At 46.5% G+C, this 27,987-nt stretch overlaps 1 protein-coding gene across 3 annotated transcripts in view; it reads right to left on the bottom strand.

Annotated features, from left to right (window-relative positions):
- The window catches only part of AK5 (adenylate kinase 5), a 312,660-nt gene that overhangs the window by 25,351 nt on the left and 259,322 nt on the right, over positions 1 to 27,987 (bottom strand). For all 3 annotated transcript variants that reach the window (XM_012442778.2, XM_064372526.1, XM_064372527.1), the window contains exons 12-13: positions 21,666 to 21,782; positions 8,923 to 9,114 (exon numbers count right to left, since the gene is read on the bottom strand). In XM_012442778.2, the coding sequence (XP_012298201.2) occupies positions 8,923 to 9,114; positions 21,666 to 21,782 (309 nt within the window). The remainder of the gene's footprint in view (positions 1 to 8,922; positions 9,115 to 21,665; positions 21,783 to 27,987) is intronic.

Genomic DNA, 27,987 nt, shown 5'->3' with positions numbered 1-27,987 from the left:
CCTCAGTTTCTCCATTTCATCTTCGGTGAAAACAGACCTTACAGATGGCGAGCCAGCCAGGAGGGAGTTGTAAGACCCCTCCCCGGGGAAACTGACTCCTCCACGCAGAGCCGGACCGGGTAGCTGCTGTTTGTTTCACCACAAGGTAAGACTTCTGGTACCCACTACCTCACCTGCTGCTTTCAGGGAGTCCCTGTCAGGAAACCGCTGCGCAGCGTCAGGGATTCCCACCGCCGTGGTGTCCGTGACCCCCGGCTTCCCTGCTGCGGGGTCCGTGACCCCCAGCTTCCCTCCCCACGGGTCCGTGACCCCGGCAGGCCTCCTGCCACGAGTCCGTGGCTCCGGCTTCCCTCCCTTCCTTCCCCACGGGTCCGTGACCCCAGGAGGCCTCCCGCCGTGAGTCCGTGAGGACTCCAGCTTCCTTCCCCACGAGTCCGTGACTCCAGTTTAGGACCTGAGTGTAAGAGGAGACGTCCCTACACTCTTGTTCTCTCCCCATGAGGGGTATATTTAGGGTCAGGAATTTGAGGGAGACATCCCCACTTTCCTGAACCCTCACCAGCAACCGAGGTGTGGGTACTCAGAAGCCCTGTTTAAGCAGCCCTGCCTCACGGCAGAGCCAAACCCCCGGCTCATACCAAATTTGTTGTTGTAAATTAGCCCATTTGGCATAAAAGGCTCCCGTTTTCTAAAAAACTGTATTTTCGGTCTTTTTTTTTCTTTTTCTGTCTCTCTTAGCTTTCTCTCTTTCTCCCTTTCAAAATGGTGGCTGTACCACGCCCTTAAGATGGTGGCCGCTTTACACTTTTAATTCTATCCTGTGCCACGCCCTTAGGTGGTGGCCGCCTAACACTTTTAGTCCTATCCTGTGCCTCGCCCTTAAGGTGGTGGCCGCCTTATACTTTTAGTCTTATCCTGTGCCTCGCCCTTAAGATGGTGGCCGCCTAACACTTTTAGTCCTATCCTGTGCCTCGCCCTTAAGGTGGTGGCCGCCTTATACTTTTAGTCTTATCCTGTGCCTCACTCTTAAGGTGGTGGCCGCCTTATACTTTTAGTCTTATCCTGTGCCACGCCCTTAAGATGGTGGCCGCTTTACACTTTTAATTCTATCCTGTGCCTCGCCCTTAAGGTGGTGGCCGCCTTATACTTTTAGTCTTATCCTGTGCCACGCCCTTAGGTGGTGGCCGCCTAACACTTTTAGTCCTATCCTGTGCCTCACCCTTAAGGTGGTGGCTGCCTTATACTTTTAGTCTTATCCTGTGCCACGCCCTTAAGACACTTTTAATCCTATCCTTCTTTCTTTCTGCCTAATTCCAATGCAAGTGAGTGAGTGAGTTTATGTGTAGTCCCACAGCGTAACAGCTGTGGGGCTTGTGTGGGCCTCAACCTGTGGTTCCACAGGGACGTGACCAGGAAAGCATCAGCCTGGCCTCCCATCTGGGGGGCACCCACCCTTTGTTTGTCAGTCTTGCATGTAGTACTGTTTATCGTAGCCATGTGGTACATAGCCCTGGCCATGTCTTTTCTTGGTTTTTGCCTAATTATGATTATTAAAAACGTGCAGGCTTTCTGGTATCTTCATTCCCAACCCAACCTCTGTTCCTCTTGCACCACCACCAAGGTACTTCTAGCCAAAGAAACCTCCTCTCTGCCCTTAGCCCCTCCACCTTCCTCTTCTTTTTCTGACCCTAATGCGCCTGAGGAGCTCTCCTTTCCACTGGCCCGACCCAATGATCCTCCACCTTATGATAAACCTCAAACTCCTTCAGCTCCTCCACCTCCTGATTACAACCTGGCCTCACCTGTTAGTGCTCACACCCGCTCACGTGGTGCTCCCAACGACAAGGCCTCCCTCCTTTGCCCCCTCCGTGAGGTGGCTGGAGCAGAGGGCATTGTCCGAGTGCATGTTCCCTTCTCCCTCTCTGACCTATCGGCCATTGAGAAACGCCTAGGTTCCTTTTCCACCAACCCTGCTGCTTACACCAAGGAATTCCGTTACCTTACTCAGGCATATGATTTAACCTGGCATGACACGTTTGTCATCCTATCCTCCACCCTCACCCCAGACGAGCGTGACCGGATTTTTACAGCAGCCCGGGAACACGCTAATCAGGAACATCTTACTGATAACCAGATGCCAGTAGGTGCGGCAGCGGTCCCAGAGGCCGACCCTAATTGGGACTATCAGGACGGTCGAGATGGCCACCGCCACCGAGACCAGATGCAACGGTGCCTCCTGGTGGGCATGCAAAACGCAGCCCAAAAGGTAGTCAACTATGATAAGTTAAGGGAGATAACTCAGGGACCTGATGAAAACCCAGCCATCTTCCTTGACCGCTTAACTAATGCTATGATCCTCCATACACGGCTGGATCCGGCCTCCTCAATAGGAGCTACGGTCCTAGCCACCCACTTCATCTCCCAGTCGGCGGCTAATATAAGGAGGAAACTTAAAAAGGCTGAGGAGGGCCCCCAGACTCCCATGCGAGACCTGGTAAACATGGCATTTAAAGTTTTTAATGGCCGAGAGGATAAAGCTGAGGCCACCCGACAGGCCCACTTAAGGCGAAAGGTTGGCCTCCAAACCCAAGCTCTTGTAGCAGCCCTGAGGCCGGCAGCACACCGAACATCTGGTGAGGGAGGTCCAGCGAAATGCTTCCGAAATGTTTTAAGGGTCCCACCCGGGTCCTGTTATAAATGTGGTCGAGAAGGACATTGGGCCCGGGAGTGCCCCCGTCCTCGACCACCCCCTGGACCTTGCCCAAATTGCAAACAGACTGGACACTGGAAGGTTGATTGCCCATCCCGGACCAAAGGCCCACTCCCCGCACCTCTATGTGAGGAGCAGGCCGGTCCACAGGAAGCAATCCCTTCACCTAAATTTCTTGGCCTTCTGGATGACTGATGCAGCCCGGACTCGAGGACCCCCATCACCCTTGCCGAGCCCAGGGTAACGCTGCAGGTAGCGGGTAAGTCCATTTCCTTCTTAGTGGACACGGGGCTACCTACTCTGTATTACCTTCCTACTCAGGTCCTAGCATACCTTCCCAGGTCTCGGTCATGGGAGTTGATGGAAGGCTTTCCTATCCCAACCAAACCCCTCCCCTAACCTGTCTCCTCAAGGGACACCCCTTCTCTCACTCCTTTTTAATTATACCCTCATGCCCAGTTCCCTTACTAGGACGAGATATTCTCCAGATTGTAGGGGCCACCCTCCAGCTCACTAATCTCACATACATGAAGTCAAACCCCTCACATACACACCTCCTACTGTCTCTTCTAACGGAGGCTACACCCTGTCCAAACCCTACGACCCAACTCCCTATCCCTCCGGATGTAGTCAATCCCTTGGTGTGGGATACTTCCAAGCCTGTAGTGGCAAGACATCACACACCAGTTAAAATACTTCTCAAAAATGCTACTCGTTTTCCCTCACGTCCTCAGTTTCCTATTTCAAAGACCCACCGTCAGGGCCTGAAGCCTATCATCGCTCGACTCCTAGCCCAGGGACTCCTTATTCCTACCAGTTCCCCTTGTAACACTCCTATGTTACCAGTCCAAAAACCGTCCGGCGACTATCACTTAGTTCAGGACCTACGCCTTATCAACGAGGCAGTAGTACCCCTGCACCCGGTAGTCCCCAACCCATATACTTTGTTATCTAACATTCCCTCCAATACCTCCCACTTCACAGTTCTGGACCTCAAGGATGCCTTCTTTACCATCCCTCTACACCCTGAGTCGTATTTTCTGTTTGCTTTCACCTGGACTGATCCAGACACTAATCTGTCACAACAGCTTACCTGGACAGTTTTGCCCCAAGGATTCAGAGACAGTCCCCATATTTTTGGGCAGGCCTTAGCAACTGATCTCAGCTCCTGCCCTCTCCAACCCAGTTTCCTCCTACAATATGTGAACGACCTTTTACTCTGTAGTCCTTCCCTCTCCCTGTCTCAACAGCATACAGCCACTCTTCTTAACTTTCTGGGATCTAAAGGATACCGAGTATCCCCTTCCAAGGCGCAGTTGTCAGTCACCTCAATAGTTTACTTAGGCATACGCCTCACCCCTACAACCAAGAGCCTAATGACAGACAGGAAAAAGGCACTTCTTTCACTACAGCCTCCAGAGACAGCAGACCAAATTCTCTCCTTTTTAGGGTTTGTAGGATTTTTCCGCCATTGGATACCTAATTTTGCCTCCCTGGCTAAACCTCTGTATGTAGCGGCTAAAGACAAACCCACAGGACCCCTCTCCCACCCTGGGGTAGTAAAACAGGCTTTTAAAACCCTACAAACTGCCTTGTCCACGTCACCTCCACTCCAATTACCCGATCTGAACCGCCCCTTCCATTTGTTCACTGATGAAAGACAGGGAATCGCAGTTGGAGTCTTAACCCAGCCCCTAGGCCCTGTGTATCGTCCAGTAGCCTATTTATCAAAGCAACTTGACCCCACAGTCAGGGGGTGGCAGCCTTGCCTGCGGGCTTTGGGAGCAGCAACAGAACTCACTAAGGAATCCCTAAAACTTACTTTAGGCCAGCCCATCTCGGTATTTTCTCCCCATCGGCTCACTGACCTTCTCTCCCATAAGTCTCTCGCACACCTAGGACCTTCCCGGTTACAAGAGTTTCATTTACTTTTCATTGAAAATCCTTCAGTTAGTCTTCATCCTTCTTCTCCACTCAACCCTGCTACTTTACTTCCCCTTCCATCCCACTCCCCTTCCCCAATTCATTCCTGTCCTGAACTAATAGAGGCATTTGCTAAACCACGAGAGGGTCTATCTAGCCTTCCACTCCCCAGCCCCGACTTTACCTTATATGTAGATGGGAGTTCAGTAATAACGGCCGAGGGACGGCGAAAAGCAGCCTATGCTGTAGTTACAGATTCAGCCACCCCCGAGGCACGCCAACTCCCTGATGGGACAACATCCCAAAAGGCAGAGCTCATTGCCTTAACCCGAGCTCTCACACTAGCAAAAGGGAAACGGGCAAATATCTATACAGACTCCAAGTATGCTTTCCTTATTACTCATTGTCACTCTGCCCTTTGGAAAGAGCGAGGATTCCTTACCATAAAGGGGACCCTCATAGTCAATGCCATCCATATCTCAAACCTCTTGCAGGCTCTGTTACTCCCCAAAGAGGTTGCTGTCATCCACTGTCGGGGGCACCGGACCCAGCAGGATCCCATTTCTCGGGGCAATGCAAGGGCAGATGCGGTAGCGAAGGCTCTAACCAGTACCAGGCCAGTTCCCGCTCCGGTCCTGTTCCTTACCACAGCCACGTTGCCGGTGTACTTGCCATCGGAAAGACAGGACCTTATGTTAAGGGGTGGAACCAAGTCTGACCAGGGCTGGATCTTCCTAAATAATAAGATCGCCCTTCCACGGGAACAGGCTCCTAAAATTATTGCCGAAATCCACCAATCCTTACATATAGGGCCCAAAGCGTTATACCGCTTTGTGCAACCCCTCTTTTATTCACCAGGTTTGCAACAGACAATTGAGCAGGTACACAAAACATGTGTTACTTGCTCTAAGGTCTCATCTCAGGGAAGCTTGAGACTGCAGTTTCCCACCCACCAAATGCGTGGCAATCTGCCGGCTCAGGATTGGCAAATTGATTTCACCCATATGCTCACTCACAAAAAGCTTCGCTACCTCCTAACCTTTGTAGATACCTTTTCAGGTTGGATTGAAGCCTTCCCTACCTCTCGTGAAACAGCAGATACAGTAGCATCCATTCTTATTCAAGAGATCATCCCCCGCTTTGGCCTACCTGCCACCATCCAGTCAGACAACAGTCCAGCATTCATAGCCCAGGTAGTCCAGCTGGTTGTCAAGTCTCTCAACATCTCCTGGAAACTACACATCCCCTACCACCCTCAGTCATCGGGTAAGGTTGAACGGGCCCACGGCATTCTCAAAGACCATTTGGCCAAACTGACCATTGAGCCAGCCCCTACTATGCCTGGCAGTTCTACTTGCAGGAATCCTGGAAACAAGGCCCCACCACTAGAACCCAATACAGCGGCTACCAGCTCGTATGTGAGAAGTTGGACGTGTCCGACTCTTCAGTCGAGGTGCCAACCGACTGACCTGTCCCCCTTACTTCGCCCCTATTCAGCAGGAAGTAGTCAGAAAGAGTGGCGCCCTCTATCTATCATCAAAAGGTCGGAATGTAAGGTTGGCCGCGTCGTGGAGAGTTCGGACACGCCTCCTCCCCTCGCCGGGAGCTCGGACACGCCCCCCTCCCCTCGCCGGGAGCTCAGACACGCCTCCTTCCATCCGGGTCCCACTCCCCTCCATTTTGTCCCACCCACCTTGGCCACAGCCAATCGGATGCCTCCACTCCCTATAAAATCCTGTGCCTGAGAGGAGTCCGTGCGACTTCTCCGGCCCTTCCTTTCCGGACCGCAGAACCTCGTCCGGGAGCCTGAATAAATTCCCTTGCATTGGATTATTTTCGTGCTGGCCTCAGTTTCTCCATTTCATCTTCGGTGAAAACAGACCTTACAGAAATCACTAGACAATCTAATTTTGTAAATGCCTTCGCACCTTGAATTCTTGAGACACTACTCTTACATAACGCACTTTTTGTTTTATGTTTTTGGAGAGACAGTCTTGCTCTGTTGCCCAGGCTGGAGTGCAGAGGTGCAATCATGGCAAACTGCAGGCTCGACCTCCCAGGCTTAAGCAATCCTCCCATTTCAGCCTCCCAAGTAACTGAGGCCACAGGCATGCACCACTACGTCTAGCTAACTTTTGCTGTTTTTGGAGATATGGGGTCTCGAAATGTTGTCTAGGCTGGTCTTGAAACTTTTGGACTCAAATAATTCTCCTGTCTTGGCCTCCCAAAGAATTGGGATAACAGGTGTGAGCCACTGCACTTGGCCCTACTTTTAAAGACTGAAGTCTTTATTTTAAAAATGTGGCTCCAGAGGTTACATAAAGCACAACAAGTAAGTCTCATGTTGCACATCAAGTCCTATTAATTGGCAGTAGCTGCCTGGAGTGCTGTGTTCTCAGGCCACATCTGGGTACTGCAGGAAACGGTGCTGGGATAAATTAGCGATGCCTGCGAAGGATGCGGAAGTAGGGGATGATGGCTCTCATGCCACATATTTGATACCCTGAGTTAAATGGAGAGGCATCTTTCAGACTTCCATACCAAGTGTTTCTTAGGATTCTGGAAAGCGGACGATTCACAGCGTTAGAAGATAAGAATTCATTATCAGTGGTTTTCCCCTGAGGAATCAGTAAGGCAGCTTCCTCAGAGACAAGTTTGTTATCTATTGATGATGTCTTTGATCCTGTCAACAGCGAGAGATCCCACTCTCCCCTCTCTGATTTGAGTCTCAGGATTTTGTTCCTGCTTAAAAGCCCACTCCATCATCCTCATGGATTTGGTCCTGGATACTATTCTAGCCTCTCAGTGGTCTCCCAGCCTTACTTTCTGGCATCCGTTTTCCATAGGGATGATGGAGTGAGCTTTCTAGATTGAAATCCTGGTGAGCTTTCTAGATTGAAATCCTGATTACACCTACCCCTTCGGTAGTTTCCATCACTCACAGGGCAGTTATTTGCTCCTACGTATGATCCATCTTGATCTAGTCCTTGCTTGCCTCTCCATCCCCATCTCTCGTCCCTCTTTTCCTTGGCACTTTATGTCACAGCCACGTGGAGTTACGTGGTTTTCCCGATCTTCTCCACTTGGGGCTTCTCTCGTATGGCATGCACCCCCACCTCAGACACTCAGCTGAGTCCTCCTGATACCACCTTCCTGGATCCTTTCCTTCCCCTTTCACTGGAGGAAAGGGCCCTTGTCACATACTGTGTTTGCTTTGATCCTGTTGTGTGATCACACATTTGTCTTTCTCTCCTACTGAAACCCTAAGCTCTGCAAAGATTCAAGAATCTTATTTATTTGCATCCAAACCACTAGTGCAATTGATGGACTACAGGTGCCTGACACATAGTTATGGGATGAGTGGGAGGATGAGGACTGGGCACTTTTCCCAAATTCATGAAATTGACAGTGACTCAGCAGAGAGCCCATGATCACTAAGTTGATATACTCATTTCCTCACACTATCCTCATTGCTTTACTTAATGACCTGCTTTCCTGGCCCCATATGCAGCTCCTTTTAAAAATATTAATTATCACAAGAAATGGAGGCAAAGGGGCCAAGTGCCAATTATGAATGATGTAAAATTCTTGAAATTCGAAGTCACTGACTCTTAGTTCTAGTGAATAATTTCATAGTCCAGAGTCAGTGGCAGAACCTATGTCTCATCCACACCTCCCTCCTCCCTGCCTTCTTCCCTTTCTCTCTCCCTCTCTTTTTTTTGGAAAAAAGAGTTGTTTTCAGCAACTATAAAGGCATCTGTGAAAATTATATGGCCAACATTTTATGGTCTATATGATGACAGATATTTAATTTTTACTGAGATAAAAGTGGAAAGTAAGGGATTCATATTTTGGTACAAATTCTTCTTATTTTTTCTTTGAGACAGGGTCTTGCTCTGTTGCCCATGCTGGAGTGTAGTGGCACAGTCTCAGCTCACTACAGCCTCCACCTCTGGGGCTCAAGCAGTTCTCCCACCTCAGCCTCTTGAGTAGCTGGGATTATAGGCATGTGCCACCATGCCCAGCTAACGTTTTATAGAGACAGGGTCTCACTATATTGCTTAGGCTGGCCTTGAACTCCCGGGTTCAAGCAATATACCAGCCTTGACCTCCCAAAGTTTTGGGGTTCCAGGCGCGAGCCACTGTGCTGGGCCTTTAGGCCCCCATGCGACAGCTGCACAGAGTTCTAATTCTCAGATCCTTTAAAATGTTCTCAACTTTTTCTTTTTCCTTGAAAAAAAGAAAAAGATAACTGGCTCATTTCAGAGAGGGAAAGGGAAGCGACTCGCCTTGTGTAGCTGTGTTTTTGTCTCGTAGTAGGCGATCACGGGGATGGACGCTCGGTAGTAGGCTTCCAGGCGCTTGGCGATGGTCTTGGCGGTGTCGTCCGCGTGTGGGCTGCTCTGGTTCTTTTGGAGAAGGCGGTTGGTCATGGTGTCTGCCGAGCAGTCCATGCAGATCACCAAGTGTGGGTCTCCAATCTAGGGGTGAGAGTAGAGCATGACACGGTCAGAAACCTCACCCTGCTCGTGTTCTGGAAAGGCCCAGGGCCTCTGGTTTTTCCTTTCTTGGCTTTCTGGTTTCCCTCAAGGCCCCAGCATCACACTGTGGTGCAGGGGGCCTGGACTCCATGGCCCCCACTCCAGGTCGGCTCCTTTCCACATGCTGCCTCAGGGCTGTCTCTTGCCCTCAGCGTTTAGGTCCCCTCACGTCCTGCAGGGGCATCTATGCCACCCACTGCAGCGCTGTCTGTCTTCTGCACTGAGGAGAAAGGAGTATGCGTGTGCGAGGGGGTGTTTCCTCCAATGTGAAGCCTTCCCTGACCACCTGAGGCAGAGCTAATCACTTCTCCTTCAAGCCACCAGGACCTCTTACTCCAGCCACCAGTGGTGCGCTGTGGCTGTGCCGGCACTGTCAGCTGAGTGGCGCGTAAAGGTTGAGCGACAGGCTGAGTCAGGCTGCTTAGGTCAAACCCTGGTATCGTGACTTGTCTCCAAGATGGGCTTCATCAATTCGTTACCTCACTTTACTTGTCAGCTACTCTCCCAACGGACACAGAAACACCTGGAATCTGACCTATAACTGTTTTGACCAACAGACTGTAGCGGAAATGGTGCTCCATGCTTTTAGAGTCTAGGCTTCAAGAAATTTTGCAGTTTCTGTCTGGTTTTGTGGACCACTTGCTGTAGTGCAGAGTCAGCTGCCATCTAAGATGTCCAACTATCCTGAGACTGCCAGGCTGCGAGGAAGCCCAACTTAGCCACGTGGAGAGGTCATGTGGACGGAAATGCCTGACCAGCCCCCAGCTGTTTCAGACATCCCAGCCCTGGCTCCAGATATGCATCTCACCCCCAGCCACTGTCTGACTGCAATTGCATAAGGAACCCCAAGTGATAACCAGCCCGCTGAGCCCCTCAACCTCCAGAACCATGAGAGATAATAGGAAATTGTTCTTTACAGTTTTTATTTTATTATTATTTTTTTGAGATGGAGTCTTGCTCTGTTGCCAGGCTGGAGTGCAGTGGCAGGATCTCAGCTCACTGCAACCTCCGCCTCCCAGGTTTAAGCCATTCTCCTGCCTCAGCCTCCCGAGTAGTTGGGACTACAGGCACCCGCCACCACACTCAGCTAATTTTTGTATTTTTAGTAGAGACAGGGTTTCACCATGTTAGCCAGGATGGTCTCGATCTCTTGACTTTGTGATCCACCCGCCTCGGCCTCCCAAAGTGCTAGGATTACAGGCGTGAGCCACTGTACCTAGCCTATTTTACTTTTTAAGAGGTGAGGTCTCACTCTGATGCCCAGGCTGGAGTGCAATGGCTACTCACAGGCATAATTATAGTGCACTACGGTCTTGAACTCCTGGACTCAAGTGATCCTCTTGCCTCAGCCTCCAGAGCAGCTGGAACTACATGTGCATGCCACTGTGCCAGGCTTCAATCCTGTTCTTTTAAACTGACTTCCTCATTAACTAGAAGGCTGACTTAGCTTCTCTGCCTCTCAGTTTGCTCATTCATACAATGAGGATGGTCACAGGATTGCTGTGAGGATGAAATAAAATTAAATAAGATAATGTATGTATGCTCCTTGGCATACGGCAAACATTCACTAACTATTCACTATTACGCTTATTTCCTCTATGAGGCTCAGGTTCCCCGTGTGCAGGGATTAAGAATTCTCCGCTCTCAGTCCCAAGTCTCGCACACGGTAGGTGATGAAGAAATGTTTTAATGAAGGAATGATGGTGGTAGGAGTCTTCCCATCTCCCTATCCTTCTCTTACATGCTCTTTTGTCTCTGGGACATGCTTACTTTTGACTCCTCCTCCAACCCTGGATCAAAGGAAACCATTACTCCCCCCGACCCTGCAGCATTCAAGCTGTGAGTAGATAAAGGCTTGCCACCACTGTAAAAGGTGTGTGGGGTGAGATGAGAACAAAGTTCAGTCAAGAAGAGGATGTTTAGGCAGCACAGAAAACTCACAGTATCGTGAGTTGCCAGACAATGTTGGTGGAACATTTATCTACCTCCTCTGAGGGGTGTACTTTAAGGAACAGAGTGGAAACATTCTCCAAAATCTACAACAGTGCAATAAACCTCTGGAATAGGTCATGAGACTTTCTGTCTGTATTACATGGAAGGAAAAAAAAAAGCATTTGTGCAGCAAGAAAGGTTCGGTGAGGGTTTAGGAGAAAATGACCCTTGTTCACCAGCAGAGGGCGAGCTTGGGAGGCGGCTTAATGTTCTCCCTGAAACAACTTCGGGTTAGGGCTGCAGGAGGCGGCCAGGTGATTTCTCCAGTTGTGGGGTCATTTTCAGGCCACTCGTGAGGACAGGAAAGATAATTCAGGGACACAGGTACAATAATTCAGGGACACAGGTACAAACAGAGATTCTGTGTCACTGAGCAGGAGCCGGCAGCAAATGACCTTTTAGACCAAAATACGCATGGGGCAGAGAGGTAGCTTTCTCTTCCACACTGATTCCCAAAGCGTGGCCCTTGGACTACCAGCATGTCATTTGGAAGCCTGTTAGAAATGCAGAATCTCAGGCACAACACGTGACCTGCTGAAGCAGAATCTGCATTTTGTGTGTGTGTGTGACTGAGTCTCTTGCTCTGTCTTTCAGGCTGGACTGCAGTGGTGTGATCACTGCAACCTCTGCCTCCAGGGTTCAAGTGATCCTCCTGTCTTAGCCTCCCAACTAGCTGGGATTACAGGTGTGCGCCACCACACTCGGCTAATTTTTGTATTTTTAGTAGAGACAGGGTTTCACCATAATGTCCAGGCTGGTCTTGAACTCCTAACCTCAAGTGATCTGCCCGCCTCATCCTCCCAAAGTACTGGGATTACAGGGAGAGCCATGGCACCCAACCCAGAGTCTTCATCTTAACGAGATCCCTAGGTGAGTCTACACAACATCAGTTTGAGAAGCTACTCTGCCACGTCATTTTCCTGTGCCAAAACTAGGGGGTTTGACCTAACCTCTCTCTCCTGGAATCAGCACTCTCTTCCTATATAAAAAGCTATCGAGCAGTTATTCTATTTGGAAGTGACCGGAACCATTTGTTTTTAGTACCAAAAATTTTTTGAAATGTTTAAATGTGATACCATTTAATTCTTTTCAAAATGCTTTGCTATGTATCGTTAGAAAGTCCCGTGGAGTAGGTGTCTGGCTCCCAGCTCTGCCCTGTTATCACCAGACTGTGGTTAGTCTTTAACATCAAGTGAGCAGGTGATCAGAGAACTCTGCACTTGGCTGAATGAATCAGAGATTTGGGGATATTGCCCTGCCCCCAACATCACTCCGCTGGCACCCTGGAGATCCGCCACCAGCATCACTGGATTCTCCAATGGCCTTTGGTGTTCAGGGGAACTTAGTTAGAGCATAAGTGCCCTTGGAAAGGCTGCTGAGATGCCATCAGCAACATTTCAGCAGCTGACTAAGCTTCACTGTGCTAAGGGCTTTACAGACAGCCATCCCTTAAGCCTCTGGCACCCTTGCCGGGAAGTATGATTATCCCCACTTTAAGAATGAGGAAATGGAGGCCCTCAGAGTAACCTTCCCAAAGTCACTAGGGACTAGTGAGTGACAGGCCTGAAGCAGCTGCATGTAACCCCAAAGCCTGGTGACCTCACCCCGATGGAGAGAGCCAGTGCCTTCAGAATGCGGCTTGGGTAAGAAGCTGGGTGGGCCAAATGGAGCCCTGCCGCGAGAAAGGGAGCAATCGGGATAGGGTGCCTACTCACTTATTTTATTTTTCAGAAGTGGCTTCTGCTGCTTCTTGGGATCTAGTGGGACCACACTCATCCTTGCACCCCTCCGGGCATGAGAGTAGCCCAGCCACCTGAGGACATCAGCATCATGGACTGTGATCATGGTTTTGCCTTGGTCATTCCAGCAAGCGGAGGAGGAGGAGAAGTTTGCCCTCCTGCCCTCTGACTCCACCCCCACCTTAGTTTTCTTCTTATTAAGTCAGAATGGGGTTAGGCCACGTTCACCTGTGGGCAGGAGCTCTCCATGCCATCCAGGAACTCTCTTTGTTGAGAATAACATCTAATTCTTGGTGTGTGCCTTAGTTTCCTCTTTTAAAAATGAGGATAATGAGAGTGTTTGACTCACAGGAGTACTGTGAGGGTTAAATGAGTTGGTGCAGGTGAAGTCCCTGACCCACTTCAAACACTACATAAACGTGAGCTAATGTTATTTAAGGTGGGCGTGGCCACATCATCATCCTTTTGACCTGTGAAGTCTCCCGTTGGTCAGGTTTAGGTCTAGAAAGAGTCAGCGGTCTCACACAGACTTGTGTCCTAAGTCACAGGCTCCTGCATGTCTACCAGAGTCTCCCTGCACTGGCAGGAAAGGGCCCTGGCTGAAAAGGAAGTGGCGTGCTTATTTCTCATTTGCTCTCACCTTGAGGTATGTCCCTGTGGGGGAAGGAACCTCACTACAGAAAGAATATCTGGGTCATGCCAGCATTCCTGAACACACAACTCTAATGATAGTAATACTGCTCAATCCAAGTATGCCTTCTTCCACCCAACACCACCATTATGCAGCTCTAAGTTCTGCAGTGAACCAGAAATCAGGAGAGGAGAAAAATCTCCAGTAGAAAATCCTATGTGGCCTCCAGGGCTTCCCACAATTCTGAACAACTAGAACACACTAACTGGACATTCTCTTGGCCAGACTCAAACTTTGTGTGTGCGTGCATGCACGCATGTGTGTATACGTGTGTTAAGAGCTCATTCTGAAGATTAGAATACTTATAAACAGAAACCCTGGTTCTGTTGATGAAGTGTCATGAGATAGTTGAGAGTCATGAGGCAGAGGGATCACTGTGAAGCCATCGTTCACACATCCACAAGAGTTATGTGCATATCCTGGCTAAAGGCAGAATTTCAGCTAATAATCTTTTGGGAGGGAAAAGCCAAGAGCAAACCCATGCATTCTACTTCTGTTAATATGTGTTTAATTTGGCTGGTGTTCAGTATGAGATTGGCTTAATATAGGAAAGCATTTTGATCTGGAGTCAGGCTAAGCACAGAGCCCTTCTCGAGATGGTAAGAATCTATAAAATGGGGGTAGTAACACCTATTAAGTAGGACTGTAAAAATTAATCAAAAGACATGTGTAAAGCATCGAGTTCAGTTCCTGGCAGATTTGTAAGTACTCAAAACATAGTTATTATTCCTATTTTCTATATGATTTTAACTATGCAAAAATTGGCAGAACAAAGATAGGGAGAATGTCCATCAAATGTTAATAGATATCACTGGGTGGTTATTCTTTGTTTTGTATATTGTTTCATATATACAATTCTTATTTCTTTATTTTTTGAGCTGGAGTCTTGCTCTGTCACCGAGGCTGGAGTGCAGTGGTGTGATCTCAGCTCATTGCAACCTCCACCTCTTGGGTTCAAGCGATTCTCGTGTCTCAGCCTCCCAAGCAGCTGGGACTACAAGGTCCACCACACCCAGCTAATTTTTGTATTTTTAGTAGAGACAGGGTTTCACCATATTGGCCAGGCTGGTCTTGAACTCCTGACCTCGTGATCCACCTGCCTTGGCCTCCCAAAGTGCTGGGATTACAGGCGTGAGCCACCACGCTTGGCCAATTTTTATTTCTATAGTCAGAAAAAACACACATTATTAAAAAAACTAATGATACATTGAACACCGTATGTAGGCTTATAAATGTGTAAAGGCACTTGTCAAGGATCCCATCCCATCTTCCCAACAATCACTGAGGTAGGTATTTCTAACCAACATTTTACAGAAGAGGAAATGGAGATCTACAAAGTTAGCTGACTTGCTTACCACCCAAAACCAGGCTCCAAATGCAGGTCTGTTCACACCAGAGTCACTCTAACCTCTCAGCTGGAGTGGGGGATAGGGATAGTGATCAGAAATCCTGACTCCTCCCTCACATTCCTTCTGCCCTGTTACATACATCTACATGCTTACAGCATACATGCACACACGCACATACACACAGCCTTCCCTCCCCCAGTAAATCATGCTGCAGACTGAAGGCACAGGTTGTCATTCAATAGGGACAAAACCAGTCTGAGGAATAGAAGATAGGAAGGTAAAAGAGAAACCACACATAGACTTACCCTTAAGCCGTGGACATTAGTTTGCATTTGATTTTTAGTGATGTCATATGCAGTGGCCAAGGAAATCCTCAAAGGACCTTGCATCTTAGAGAACTCAGCTACAGGTATGCAAAAGTGTCAGCCTAACTAACTGAAATTTTAAAGTCAACAGATGGTCCAATGCATCGGCACATCAATTTTGGTGACACGGAAAGGCTGGGGAGATTTCTGTGGGCTGGTTAAAACCTCCCAGGCTTGAGTGGACTTCAAACATAGTTGCAGGCCTGATGCGCATACGGGAAACACTATGCTTTCAACGAAGCTTATTACTCTGAATCTCTGGGGAAAATCAGATGTCTACATTTGTCTTTGTCAAATTTCAAATTAACTTCTTGCCTGTAATTCGGAGGGGAGCTACAAATGAAGAGCCCTGCAGGGCATTAATGAGTCAACAGTAGCTCATTCTGTCTTTGTAGCATCTTTGTTCATCTGGTCAGGGTTTTTTTTTTTTTTTTGAGATGGAGTCTCACCTCTGTTACCCAGGCTGGAGTACAGTGGTGCAATTTCAGCTCACTGCAACCTCAGCCTCCTGGGTTCAAGTAATTCTACTGGCTCAGCCTCCTAAGTATCTGGGATTACAGGCATGCGCCACCATGCCTGGCTTATTGTATTTTTAGTAGAAACAGGGTTTCACCATTTTGGTCTGGCTAGTATCAAATTCCTGACCTCAGGTGATCTGCCTGCCTTGGTCTTCCAAAGTGCTGGAATTACAGGCGTGAGCTACCATGCCCGGTCATCTGGTCAGGTTTAAAGCAGGTGCTCATTCTGGAGGGCTGGATGTGTTCTCTTGCACATCTGCTTAATTGATACTAGAATCTTCTAAAGTTACTGTATCCAGGGACAAATCACTATCACTCTTAGTCTCTGTAAGTTCCTCCTAGCAGTATGTAAGAAACTATCTTTGAAGATGTCGCTTAAGGGTTGTATGTTCAGTAATGAAATGGGTCACCTGTGTGTTGTTTAAAATGCATGATGAATTTCAGTACTGGGTGAAACTGTCCAGTCACCATGTGGATTACTTTCTTGTTCCTTAGTTCTATTTAGGCTTCTTCTCTGCCACATTCTAAAACCTGTCTGAACAGGGACTACAGTGGGAGAGGAAGTTTTTGCTTTACTTTAGGGAAGATCACATGGCTCATCTGAATTCATACTTACGCAAAGGCCAGAGGACAGACCAATGCGCTGCACAGAGCTCTGGACTCATCCTAACTGGGTTTTAAGCAAAGGAGGAAGCGGTGATGATGCAGGAATTTTAGAGGCTTGTATGAGGTGTGATTAACACATGAGTGACGCTACACTGACAATATTTTATAAACTTTTATAGCTTAGAAGACATTTTTGTATGTTATATAATCTGATGTTTACAAAACCCTTTAAATAGATGTTAACAGGTATTATGATCTCCATAATATATGACAGAGGTGAAAACCTAGGTTTTCTGACTCCAGAGTACATGAGTGATACGCTTTAATGATGTCACCTTGGGAAGCTCCGGGGCTGTCATTGCTCAAAATGGTGTGGAACCCCATAGGCCTAAGTTCTGGGGTTTGCCTTCAGACTCAATTTTAAAATCCCCCAAAGAAGAATAAGAATCATGATTTAATTTTGTTGTTGTTGACTGAGAGAGCGCGCCTCCTTATTTATTTACTATACATCTTGTCCTTGACATTTGATGGTCTCAAAAGAATATTCTACCACCTCTCACAGCAATAATAATAAAAGACTTCTATTCCTATCACTTCCAAACAAGCGCAGGACCTGTCTTGACTTTCCTGGAGGCTCTCTCAGAGCTCTTCTGACCTTAAGTTCAAGGGCAATGAAAGTGTGAAAAGCCTGAACCTCAGTAAACACTGTTGACCCTGCAGGCAGTTATTATACATCTGCAATTGTACTCTAGTGGCATGCTTACATAACTGCCAGTCCTCATAGACAGGAAGCTTCTTAATGGCTGGACCACACCTTCCTCTCTCTGTACCCCTTCTAACTCCCCAGTCCTGCACAGGCCTTGATTCTGAGGTGGTGTAAGAAAAATATTCCCGTTCCTCAATTACTCAGAATGTATCCCCAGGGACTTATCCACAGCTTAGACGTTGGCTAGAGGATTAGAATAAACAAAATCTAAAACAATCCATGGAAGGCTTAATATTGCTAAGATGCTAATATTACCCAAAATAATCTAAGATTTAATGTAATTCCTATCAAAATCCCAATGTGTGTGTGTGTTTTTTTTTTTGGCAGGAATAGAAATATCATTCTAAAACCATACAGAATCTCAAGAGGCCCTGAATTGCCAAAATAGTCATCAAAAAGAACAGCGAAGTCAGAGGTCTCACATTTTCTGATTTCAAAACTTATTACTAAGCTACAGTAATCAAAAGAATGTGGTACAGACATAAAGACAGATAGACAGACCAACAGAATAGACAGCCCAGAAATAAACCCTCACATATATATGGTCAAATGATTTTTCACAAGGATGCTAACATGGTCTGGAATTTGTCCCCTCCAAATCTCATGTTGAAATGTGACCTCCAATGTTGGAGTGGGGCCACTTGAAGATGTTTGGGTCATGGGGGCAGGTCGCTTGTGAATGGCTTGGTGCTGTCCTCATGGTAATGACTGAGTTATCAATCTATGAGTTCACGGAAGATGTGATTATATAAAAGAGTCGGGGCCTCTGGTGTCTCTCTCTCAACATGTGATGCACTGGCTTCTCCTTCACCTTCTGCTCTGAGTGGAAGCTTCCTGAGGCCTCACCAGGAGCTGATGCCAATGCCATGCTTCCTGTACAGGCTGCAGAACCATGAGCCAAAATCACCTCTTTTCTTTATTAAGTACCCAGCCTCAGATATTCCTCATAGCAATGCAAATGGACTAACATAGATATCAAGATCATTCTGTGGGGGAAAATAGTCTTTCAACAAATGGCATTGGGAAAACTAGATATCCATATGCAAAAGAATGAAATCTGACTCTTATCTGACACCATATACAAAATATTATCTCAAAATGGATCAAGGCTAGGTGTGGTAGCTCATGCCTGTAATCCCAGCACTTTGCGAGGCCAAGGCAGGGCGGATCACATGAGGCTGGGAGTTCAAGACAAGCCTGGGCAACATGGTGAACCCCAGTCTCTACTAAAAGTACAAAAAAAAAATTAGCCAGGTGTGGTGGCATGCGCTTGTAGTCCCAGCTGTTCAGGAGGCTGAGGCACGAGAATTGCTTGAACCCGGGAGGCAGAAGTTGCAGTGAACCGAGATCGCACCACTGCACTGCAGCCTGGGTGACAGAGTGAGACTCTGTCTCAAACAAACAAAATGGATCAAAATACCTTATATAAGAGCTAAAACTACAAAACTTTTAGAAGAAAATACAGAGGGAAGGCTTCATGACATTTGATGAGGCAATAACTTCTTGTACAGGAAAAAAAGCACAGTCAACAAAAGCAAAAATAGATAAACTGGACTACACCAAAATGAAAAGCTTTTGTGCATCAAAGGACACAATCAAAAGAGTGAAAAGACAACCTAGCAAATGAAAGAAAATACCTGCAAGTCATATATCTGATAAGGAGTTACTATCCAAAATATATGGAGAACTCCTACAACTCGACGACAACAAAAAGAAAACAACTTCGTTTAAAATGGGTAAAGGACTCAGACATTTCTCCAGAGAAGATATACAATTGGCCAGAAAGCATATGAAAAGATGCTCAATGTCACTAATCATTAGAGAACTGCTCATCAAAACCACAAGAAGATACCACCTCACACCTATTAGGATGGTGGTAATCACACCTACTATCAAAAACCCCCATAAAATAACGAGTGTTGGTGAGAAGAAATTGAAATCCTCATGCATCGTTGGTAGGAATGTAAAATGGTGTGGCCACTATGTCTGACAGTAGGTATGTATATGTGTAGTATGGTGGCTCCTCAAAAAATTAAAAATAGAATTACCATATGATCTAGCAATTCCACTTTTCAGTAAATGCCCAAAGCAGGAACTTGAACAGATACTGTACATGCATAGTCATGGCAACATTATTCACAATAGCCGGAAAGTGAAAGCAACCCCAGTCTCTATCCATAGGTGAATGAATAAAAATAATGTGGCATACACATACAATGGAATGTTATTTGACCTGGAAACAAAAGGAAATTCTGACACATGCTACAACATGAATGAAGCTTGAGGACATTCTGTTAAGTGAAATAAAAGGTACCTAGAATAGTGAAATTAACAGAGACAGAAAGAAAAATGGTGGCTATCAGGAGCTGGGGAAAGGAGGGAGAGAGTAGAGTTTCAGGCAGTTGCGGTGGCTCGCACCTGTAATCCCAGAACTTTGGGAGGTTGAAGTGAGAGGATCATCTGAGCCCAGGAGTTCAAGTCCAGCCCTGGTAACAGAGTGAGACCCCCATGTCTACAAAAAAAATCAAAAAATTTAGCTGGGTGTGGTGGTGTACACTTGTAGTCCCAGCTACTCAGGAGGCCGAGGTGGGAGGACTGCCTGAGCCTGTGAGGTCAAGGCTGCAGTGAGCTATGATTGCACCACTACACTCCAGCTAGGGCAATAGGGCAAAATCTTGTCTCCCAAAATAAAAATAAAATAATAAGTAAATAAATAAAGGGTGGAGTTTCAGTTTGGCATGATAAAAAGACTTCTCAAGATGGATGGTGGTGATGGCTTCACAACAATATGAACGTACTCAACATCATTTAACTGTACACTTAAAAATGGTTAAGATGATAAATTTAGTTATGTCTGTTTTACCACAACTATTTAAAAAGTAGAACAATGCTCTCAATTCCATTTTGTAAAAAACTAGTTGATTTATATTGAGATTTGTGCTCTTCAAGTGGTTTGTTCATGGGAAAAAGCTCATTAGAATTTGGGCATGAGCGTGTCCCCTATTAAGAACTGCCTGAAACTTCCCCAGTCATGGGACTCTGCTTCACAAATCTACCTCTCCCTGCCTACCCCCACCTTGCTGATGGAAGCCCTGGAGCTGAGGGACAGCCAGAGTGGGTCCAGGGTCCACTCATGCCAACCAGACCTAGAAATGTTTTCTTTGACTCTGGTTTCATGTAGGAGGTATAGGGGAAGATGAGCAATTGACCTTTAAGTATTTTGATACTGTCTGAGGAAGACACGTGACACAGGCTCAGAAGGAAGTCAAAGTAAACCCCCGGAGACACCCAAGTATAATTCACTTCAATCAATGTTACTAGAGATGGATGGTGATGGGCCCCACAAAATCTTAGTCCTGCCAGCAGTTGACACTTATCAGTAAGTTATCACCAACTGTGTGGCCATGGGCAAGTCATCAATCCTCTCTGGGCTTCACTCATCACCTTTAACATGAAGATAACACTTCCCCTATCTATCTAAAATGTTATTTTAAAAAATCAAATAAAAAACGTATATGAAAAATGTTTCAAAACTAGTCTAAAGGAATATCTCTATAAATGTGAATTTCTTGCAGGTTCTCAAAGTCAGTCTTTGTTTAACAAATGGGGCCAGTTGTACCCTTCTTGCCTGGACTTGTAAAATTACAGGTACTCTCTATAAAGTGTGGGCACAGGATCTGGTCCAGAGTGGGTTCCATTCATGGAAGCCACAATGGTTTTTACTTACTGCTGCTCCCCTGTGAGTGGCCCTGACCTACCCTCCTCACTAGGAGAGGCTGGGCTGTGAGGTGGGATGGTGAGAGGATAGCAGGAGGGCAGTGTGTGGTTCTGATTCTGCCTGTCCAGCACCCATTCGCCTTGTCTTCTTGTAAGGGCAGCCCTACTTTTCCTGGAGGTAATTTTCCTTTCCTGTGTGGTTCAGGTGTGGTGCCTGTGCTCCCTCCTCCTTTCCCATCCTTCCCTGGTCCTCCAAGATGGGCCAGCCAGCATATTCCCTCCCCTTCCCTCTTGGCCACAGTGGTTGGTTCAGTGATGATGGTGCTGTGACCAAATCCAGGATGAGAAAACACAACTCTGGGTCTTTTGCTGGACCCACGGGGAAACAGAAACACTTCTATGAGGTCACTAAGATGGTAGAATGTAAGCCTTAAGCCTTGATCAGTAAGAAAATGGGGTCAACACAAAGGAAAGGGAATTTGAGAGAGAGAGAGAGAGTCAGACAATTGATGGACACGTTTGGATATCTGGAGTCAAGCAAATCTAAGCCACTACTGGGTGTTTTAGTTACTTAAGTCAATAAATCTACTCCTCCTTTTAAAATTTCTAGTTTGAGTCAAGTTTCTGCCACTTGTAATGGAAAGTTTTCATTAATGTAATTGGGAAATAAATGGACTTTGAATTTTCCCCCAACCTCAATAATGTCCCCTATTTCTCTTCTGGAAGGATCTCCATAACAGCGACTCACCCTGCGTCCAAACTCTTCTCCTTGCTTCACCTCCCGAGGATAGCCGTCAATCAGGAAGCCCCTGGTGTCCCCAAGGCTGGCCACCATGGCCTCCTTCAGGAGCTCCAGAACGATGCCCTGGAGCAAAGCAAGAGTGATCAGGACCTGAGCTCTTCCACAGAACACTAGAAGTACCCCAAGTCTCCTGCAGTCATCCACTGAGGGACAGAGGAACGTTCTGATAAGGTTAGCAGCAGATAGCAATAGACCATATTTCATTTCATTCTTCCACCCCTGACTCTATATTTTAATATCTATTAAATTGGCAGGTATTTATAATTAGTTCTGCATCATGGTTTAATTGTTAGTGTTTTTTTTTTACTGGTACATTCTTATTGGTTATCTGTCTTAAAATATTGGCATCTTAGATTAGAGGAGATAAGGTAGCTGTATTTTATATGGTAGCACTCCATGAGTTCGGCATAATGGCAATTTAAAACTAGACAAAACATGGTATAAAAAGGATTTTACTGGCTGGGTGCGGTGGCTCACACCTGTAATCCCAGCACTTTGAGAGGCTGAGTCGGGCGGATCACCTGAGGTCAGGAGTTCAAGACCAGCCTGGCCAACATGGCAAAACTCCATCTCTACTAAAAATACAAAAATTAGCCAGCTATTGTGGGTGCCTGTAATTCCGGCTACTCAGGAGGCTGAGGCAGGAGAATCACTCGAACTCGGGAAGTGGAGGTCGCAGTGGGCTGAGATCATGGCACTGCACTCTAGCCTGTGCAATCAGCGAGACTCTGTCTCAAAAAAAAAAGGTATTTTACTGTTAATTTTGTTCCAGTATATATTTTACAAAATTTGACATCTACTGACTTAAAAGACTTTTGGTAGATGTAAAATAGCATTTTCAAGCAACATAACTGTCTTTGTTGAAAATTTGTATTTAACAAGTGCTTATGGAAAAGGAAGTGAGAGAAATACGCCAGAGTCAGGAAATTGGTAGAGGAAAAATGCGATCAGCTGCCAGCAGACGAATTCCTTGCTCGTGGGCTCTCTGGCTTTTGGCAGGGGCTTAGGGAATGTGGCCATCGCAAGTGTGGTCAGAATCTATCCCTAGACAATCGTGAATGAAGTCCACATGAAGTTTATTCTAATGAAGAAGACAAGCAATAGACGAACAAATAAATACATAATAAAAAGTCAGCTGCAGATAACTGACAGGTACAAAATTAGAGCAAGAAAAAGAGATATAGAATGCTCGAGGTGTTACTTCCTATAGGGTGGTCAGGGAAGGCATCTGATAAAGTGTAACACTGAAGTGGAGATCTGGATGAAGTAAAGGAGCAAACTACGTGACTGTGTGAAGGGAGAGCACTCAGGCTGCAGACACAGCTAGTGCGAAGGCCCTGAGGCAGGAACAGTCTGACTTGTGGGAGGAACAAGGAGGCCAGTGGCGGGTGGGAGTGAGCAAGGTGAGAGTGGTGGGAAATGACAGTGGAGAGGGAGCTGGAGGCCGGAGCTGAGGAAGGAGTCTGTATGCCATCCTAAGTGCAGTGGGCAGCCACTGGAAGGTTTTGAGGAAGTGAATAACACACTTTGATAAATGTTTTAAAGAAATAATTCTGGCTGTGTCAGAGGTGTTTGAACCAGAGCAACTCCATCTTGAATAAAGGCTGGGTAAAATAAGGCTGAGACCTACTGGGCTGCATTCTCAGAAGGTTAAGGCATTTTCTTTTTTTTTTTTTTTTCAGACAGAGTCTCGCACTGTTGCCTAGGCTGGAGTGCAGTGGCATGATCTTGGCTCACTGCAACCTCTGCCTCCTGAGTTAAAACGATTCTTCTACCTCAGCCTCCTGAGTAGCTGGGATTACAGGCACCCACCACCACACCCAGCTAATTTTTTGTATTTTTAGTAGAGACAGGGTTTCACCATGTGGGCCAGGCTGGTCTCGAACTCCTGACCTCAGCTAATTTGCCTGCCTTATCCTCCCAAAGTGCTGGGATTATAGGCATGAACCACTGTGCCCAGCCAGGTGAAGGCATTTTAAGTCACAGGATGAGATAGAAGGTCCACACAAGATACAGGTCATAAGGATCTTGCTGATAAAACAGGTTGCAGTAAAGAAACTGGCTAAAACTCACCAAAACCAAGATGGCAACAAGAGTGACCTCTGGTTGTCTTCACTGCTACACTCCCACCAGTGCCATGACAGTTTACAAATGCCATGGCAACGTTGGGGAGGCATGAATAATCCACCCCTTGTTTAGTATATCATCAAGAAATAACCATAAAAATGGGAAACCAGCAGCCCTCAGGATGCTCTGTCCTTAGAGTAGCCATTCTTTTATTCCTCTACTTTCTTAATAAACTTGCTTTCACTTTACTCTACAACTCGCCCTGAGTTATTTCTTGCACAGGATCCAAGAACCCTCTCTTGGGGTCTGAATCAGGACCGCTTTCCAGTAACAGCTGTTGTGAAAAGAGGAGACTGGTTGAGGGGAAGATCCAAGATGGCCAGTTAGGAGCAGCTCAGGATTGCAGCTCCCAGTGAAAGTGCAGAAGGTGAGTGGATGCCGCATTTCCAGACGGATTTTTATTGCCCACAGACCAGGAGATTCCCAGGTGGAGGAGTCCCACGAGTCACCAGCGCGGCTGTTTTGGCTGGCACGGCTGTTTTGCTGGAGTGGAACTGGGTCCCCTGTTAGCCAGCAAGGGGAGCCCCGGGAAGCTCCGGGAAGGCAGAGTCGCTCATTCATCTGATTAAAAAAAAAAAAAAAGTGGGGGTACTGAAACAGGGAGCCAGGCCAGGAGATTCCAGGGCAAAAAAGCTCCACGAATCTCAGTGCCGCTGTTTCAGCCGGCACAGTGGGTTGCCGCACGGGAAATCACACAGATCCCGGCGCCTTTTCAACAGGCGACCAGAACACCTGGGAGAGAGCTGACCGTTCAACTAAAAAAAAAAAAAAGGCTCTGAGGCAGGGAGCCAGGTGACCAGGCCCGGCTGGTCCCACCCCGCCCCCCGCCCCCATGCACAAAAAACAGCAATTGGAAACGCTCTGGGTTGAGAGTTTCACAGCAAGCACAGCTGAACCCAGGACAGTCCAGCTCTGTGGGGGAGGGGCGTCCGCCATTACCGAGGCACTCCACCACTACGGAGGTAGTCCACCATTGCTGAGGCAACCCGCAGTTACAGAGAGAGTCCGTCATTACAGAGGCGGACCACCATTGCCGAGGCAGTTCTAACTGCACCCAAATAAACAGAACTGCTGGGAAGTTCACAACGCAGCTGGGCAGAGCCCACAGCAGCTCAGCAAAGCCTCTGCAGGCAGACAGTGACTAGGTTGCCTCCTTGCTGGGCAGGGCAGCCCTGAAAGAAAGAAAAAAAAAAGGCGGCAGCAGCACAGCAGAAACTCATAAATACAGCCCTAACTCCCCGCGACAGAACACCTGGGAAAACAAAGGGGTTTATGAGTTCTGCTGCAGCAGACTTAAACGTACCTGCCCAGCAGCTCTGAATGAACAACAGAGCTCACAGCTCAGCACTTGAGCTCCTATAAAAGACAGACTGTCTCCTCAAGCAGCTCCCTGACCCCCGTATATCCAAAGAGTCACCTCATAAAGGAGAGTTCAGACTGACATTTGGCGGGTATCCTTCTGGGACAAAGCAGAAGAAGAAACTGGCGGCAACCCTTACTGTTCTTCAGCTGCTGCAGGTGATCCCCAGGCAAGCAGGGCCTGGAGTGGACCTCAGCAGTCCTACAGTAGAGGGGCCAGACTGTTAGAAGGAAAACTAAGAAAACGAAATAACTTCATCATCAACAAACAGGACATCCACTCAGAGACCCAATTAGAAAGTCAGCAACTACAAAGATGACAGGTGGATAAATCCACAAAGATGGGAAGAAACCAGTGCAAAAAGGATGAAAACACCCAAAACCAGAACACCTGTCCTCCAACAAGGGATCACAACTCCTCACCAGCAAGGGAACAAGGCTGGATGGAGAATGAGTGTGATGAAATGACAGAATCGGGCTTCAGAAGGTGGGTAATAAGAAACTTCCGTGAGCTAAAAGAACATGTTCTAACCCAATGCAAAGAAACTAAGAACCTTGAAAAAAGATTTGATGAAATGCTAACAAGAATGGACAACTTAGAGAGGAATATAAATGAATTGATGGGGCTGAAAAACACAACACAAGAACTTCGTGAAGCATGCACAAGTTTCAACAGCCGAATTGACCAAGCAGAAGAAAGGATATCAGAGGTCGAAGATCAACTCAATGAAATAAAATGAGAAGGCAAGATTAGAGAAAAAAGGGTAAAAAGGAATGAACAAAGTCAACAAGAAATATGGGACTATGTGAAAAGACCTAATCTATGTTTGATAGGTGTACCTGAATGTGATGGAGAATGAATCCAAGCTGGAAAATACTTTTCAGGATATTATCCAGGAAAACTTCCCCAACCTAGCAAGGCAGGCCAATATTCAAGCCCAGGAAATACAGAGAACACCACAAAGATATTCCTCAGGAAGAGCAACCCCAAGGCACATAATCGTCGGATTCACCAGGGTTGAAACGAAGGAGAAAATGCTAAGGGCAGCCAGAGAGAAAGGTCGGGTTACCCACAAAGGGAAGCCCATCAGATTCACAGCAGATTTCTCAGCAGAAACCCTACAAGCCAGAAGAGAGTGGAGGCAAATATCCAACATTCTTAAAGAAAAGAACTTTCAACCCAGAATTTCATATCCAGTCAAACTAAGCTTCAAAAGTGAAGGAAATATAAAATCCTTTGCGAACAAGCAAGTACTCAGAGATTTCATCACCACCAGGCCTGCTTTACAAGAGCTCCTGAAAGAGGCACTACACATAGAAAAGAACAACCAGTACCAGCCACTCCAAAAACATACCAAATGGTAAAGAGCATCAACACAATGAAGAATCTGCATCAACTAATGGGCAAAACAGTCAGCTAGCATCAAAATAGCAATATCAAATTCACACATAACAATATTAACCCTAAACATAAATGGACTAAATGCCCCAATTAAAAGACACAGACTGGAAAATTGGATAAAAAGCCAAAACCCATCGGTGTGCTGTATCCAGGAAACCCATCTCACATGCAAGGATACACAAAGGCTCAAAATAAAGGGATGGAGGAAGATTTATAAAGCAAATGGAGAGCAAAAAAAAAAGCAGGAGTTGCAATTCTCATCTCTGATAAAATAGACTTTAAAGCAACAAAGATCAAAAGAGACAAAGAAGGACATTACATAATGGTAAAAGGATCAATGCAACAAGAAGAGCTAACGATCCTAAATATATATGCACCTAATACAGGAGCACCCAGATACATGAGGCAAGTTCTTAATGACTTACAAAGAGACTTAGACTCCCACACAATAATAGTGGGAGACTTTAACACCCCATTGTCAATATTAGACAGATCAACCAGACAGAAAATTAACAAGGATATCCAGGACTTGAACTCAGACCTGGACCAAGCAAACCTAATAGACATTTACAGAACTCTCCACCCCCAAATCCACAGAATATACATTCTTCTCAGCACCACATCACACCTACTCTAAAATTGACCACATAGTTGGAAGTAAATCACTCCTCAGCAAATACAAAAGAACGGAAATCATAACAGTCTCTCAGACCACAGTGCAATCAAGTTAGAACTCAGAATTCAGAAACCAACCCAGAACCGCACAGCTTCATGGAAACTGAACAACTGGCTCTTGAATGTTGACTGGATAAACAATGAAATGAAGGCAGAAATAAAGATGTTCTTCGAAACCAACGAGAATGAAGACACAACATACCAGAATCTCTGGGACACAATTAAAGCAGTCTCTAGCAATAAGTGGTATATAAATATATAGCAATAAGTGCCCACATGAGAAGCAAGGAGAGATCTAAAATTGACATACTATCATCAAAATTGAAAGAGCTAGAGGAGCAAGATCAAAAAAACTAAAAGCCTAGCAGAAGACAAGAAATAACTAAGATCAGAGCAGAACTGAAGGAAGATAGTGACACAAAAAATCCTTGAAAAAATCAATAAATCCAGGAGCTGGTTTTTTGAAAAGATCAACAAAATAGACCACTAGCCAGATTAATAAAAAAGAAAAGAGAGAATAACCAAATAGATGCAATAAAAAACGATAAAGGGGATATCACCACAGATTCCACAGAAATTCAAACCATCATCAGAGATTATTACAAACAACTCTATGCACATAAACTAGGAAACCTGGAAGAAATGGATAAATTCCTGGACACTTGCCTCCTCCCAAGCCTGAACCAGGAAGAAGTCAAAACCCTG

Source organism: Aotus nancymaae, unplaced genomic scaffold, assembly GCF_030222135.1.
Source record: "Aotus nancymaae isolate 86718 unplaced genomic scaffold, 86718_ANA_hifiasm-v0.15.2.pri h1tg000007l, whole genome shotgun sequence".
Taxonomy (NCBI): Eukaryota; Metazoa; Chordata; class Mammalia; order Primates; family Aotidae; genus Aotus; species Aotus nancymaae.
The sequence above is the reverse complement of the archived record's forward strand: the minus strand, read 5'-3'. Positions and strand labels throughout refer to the sequence as shown.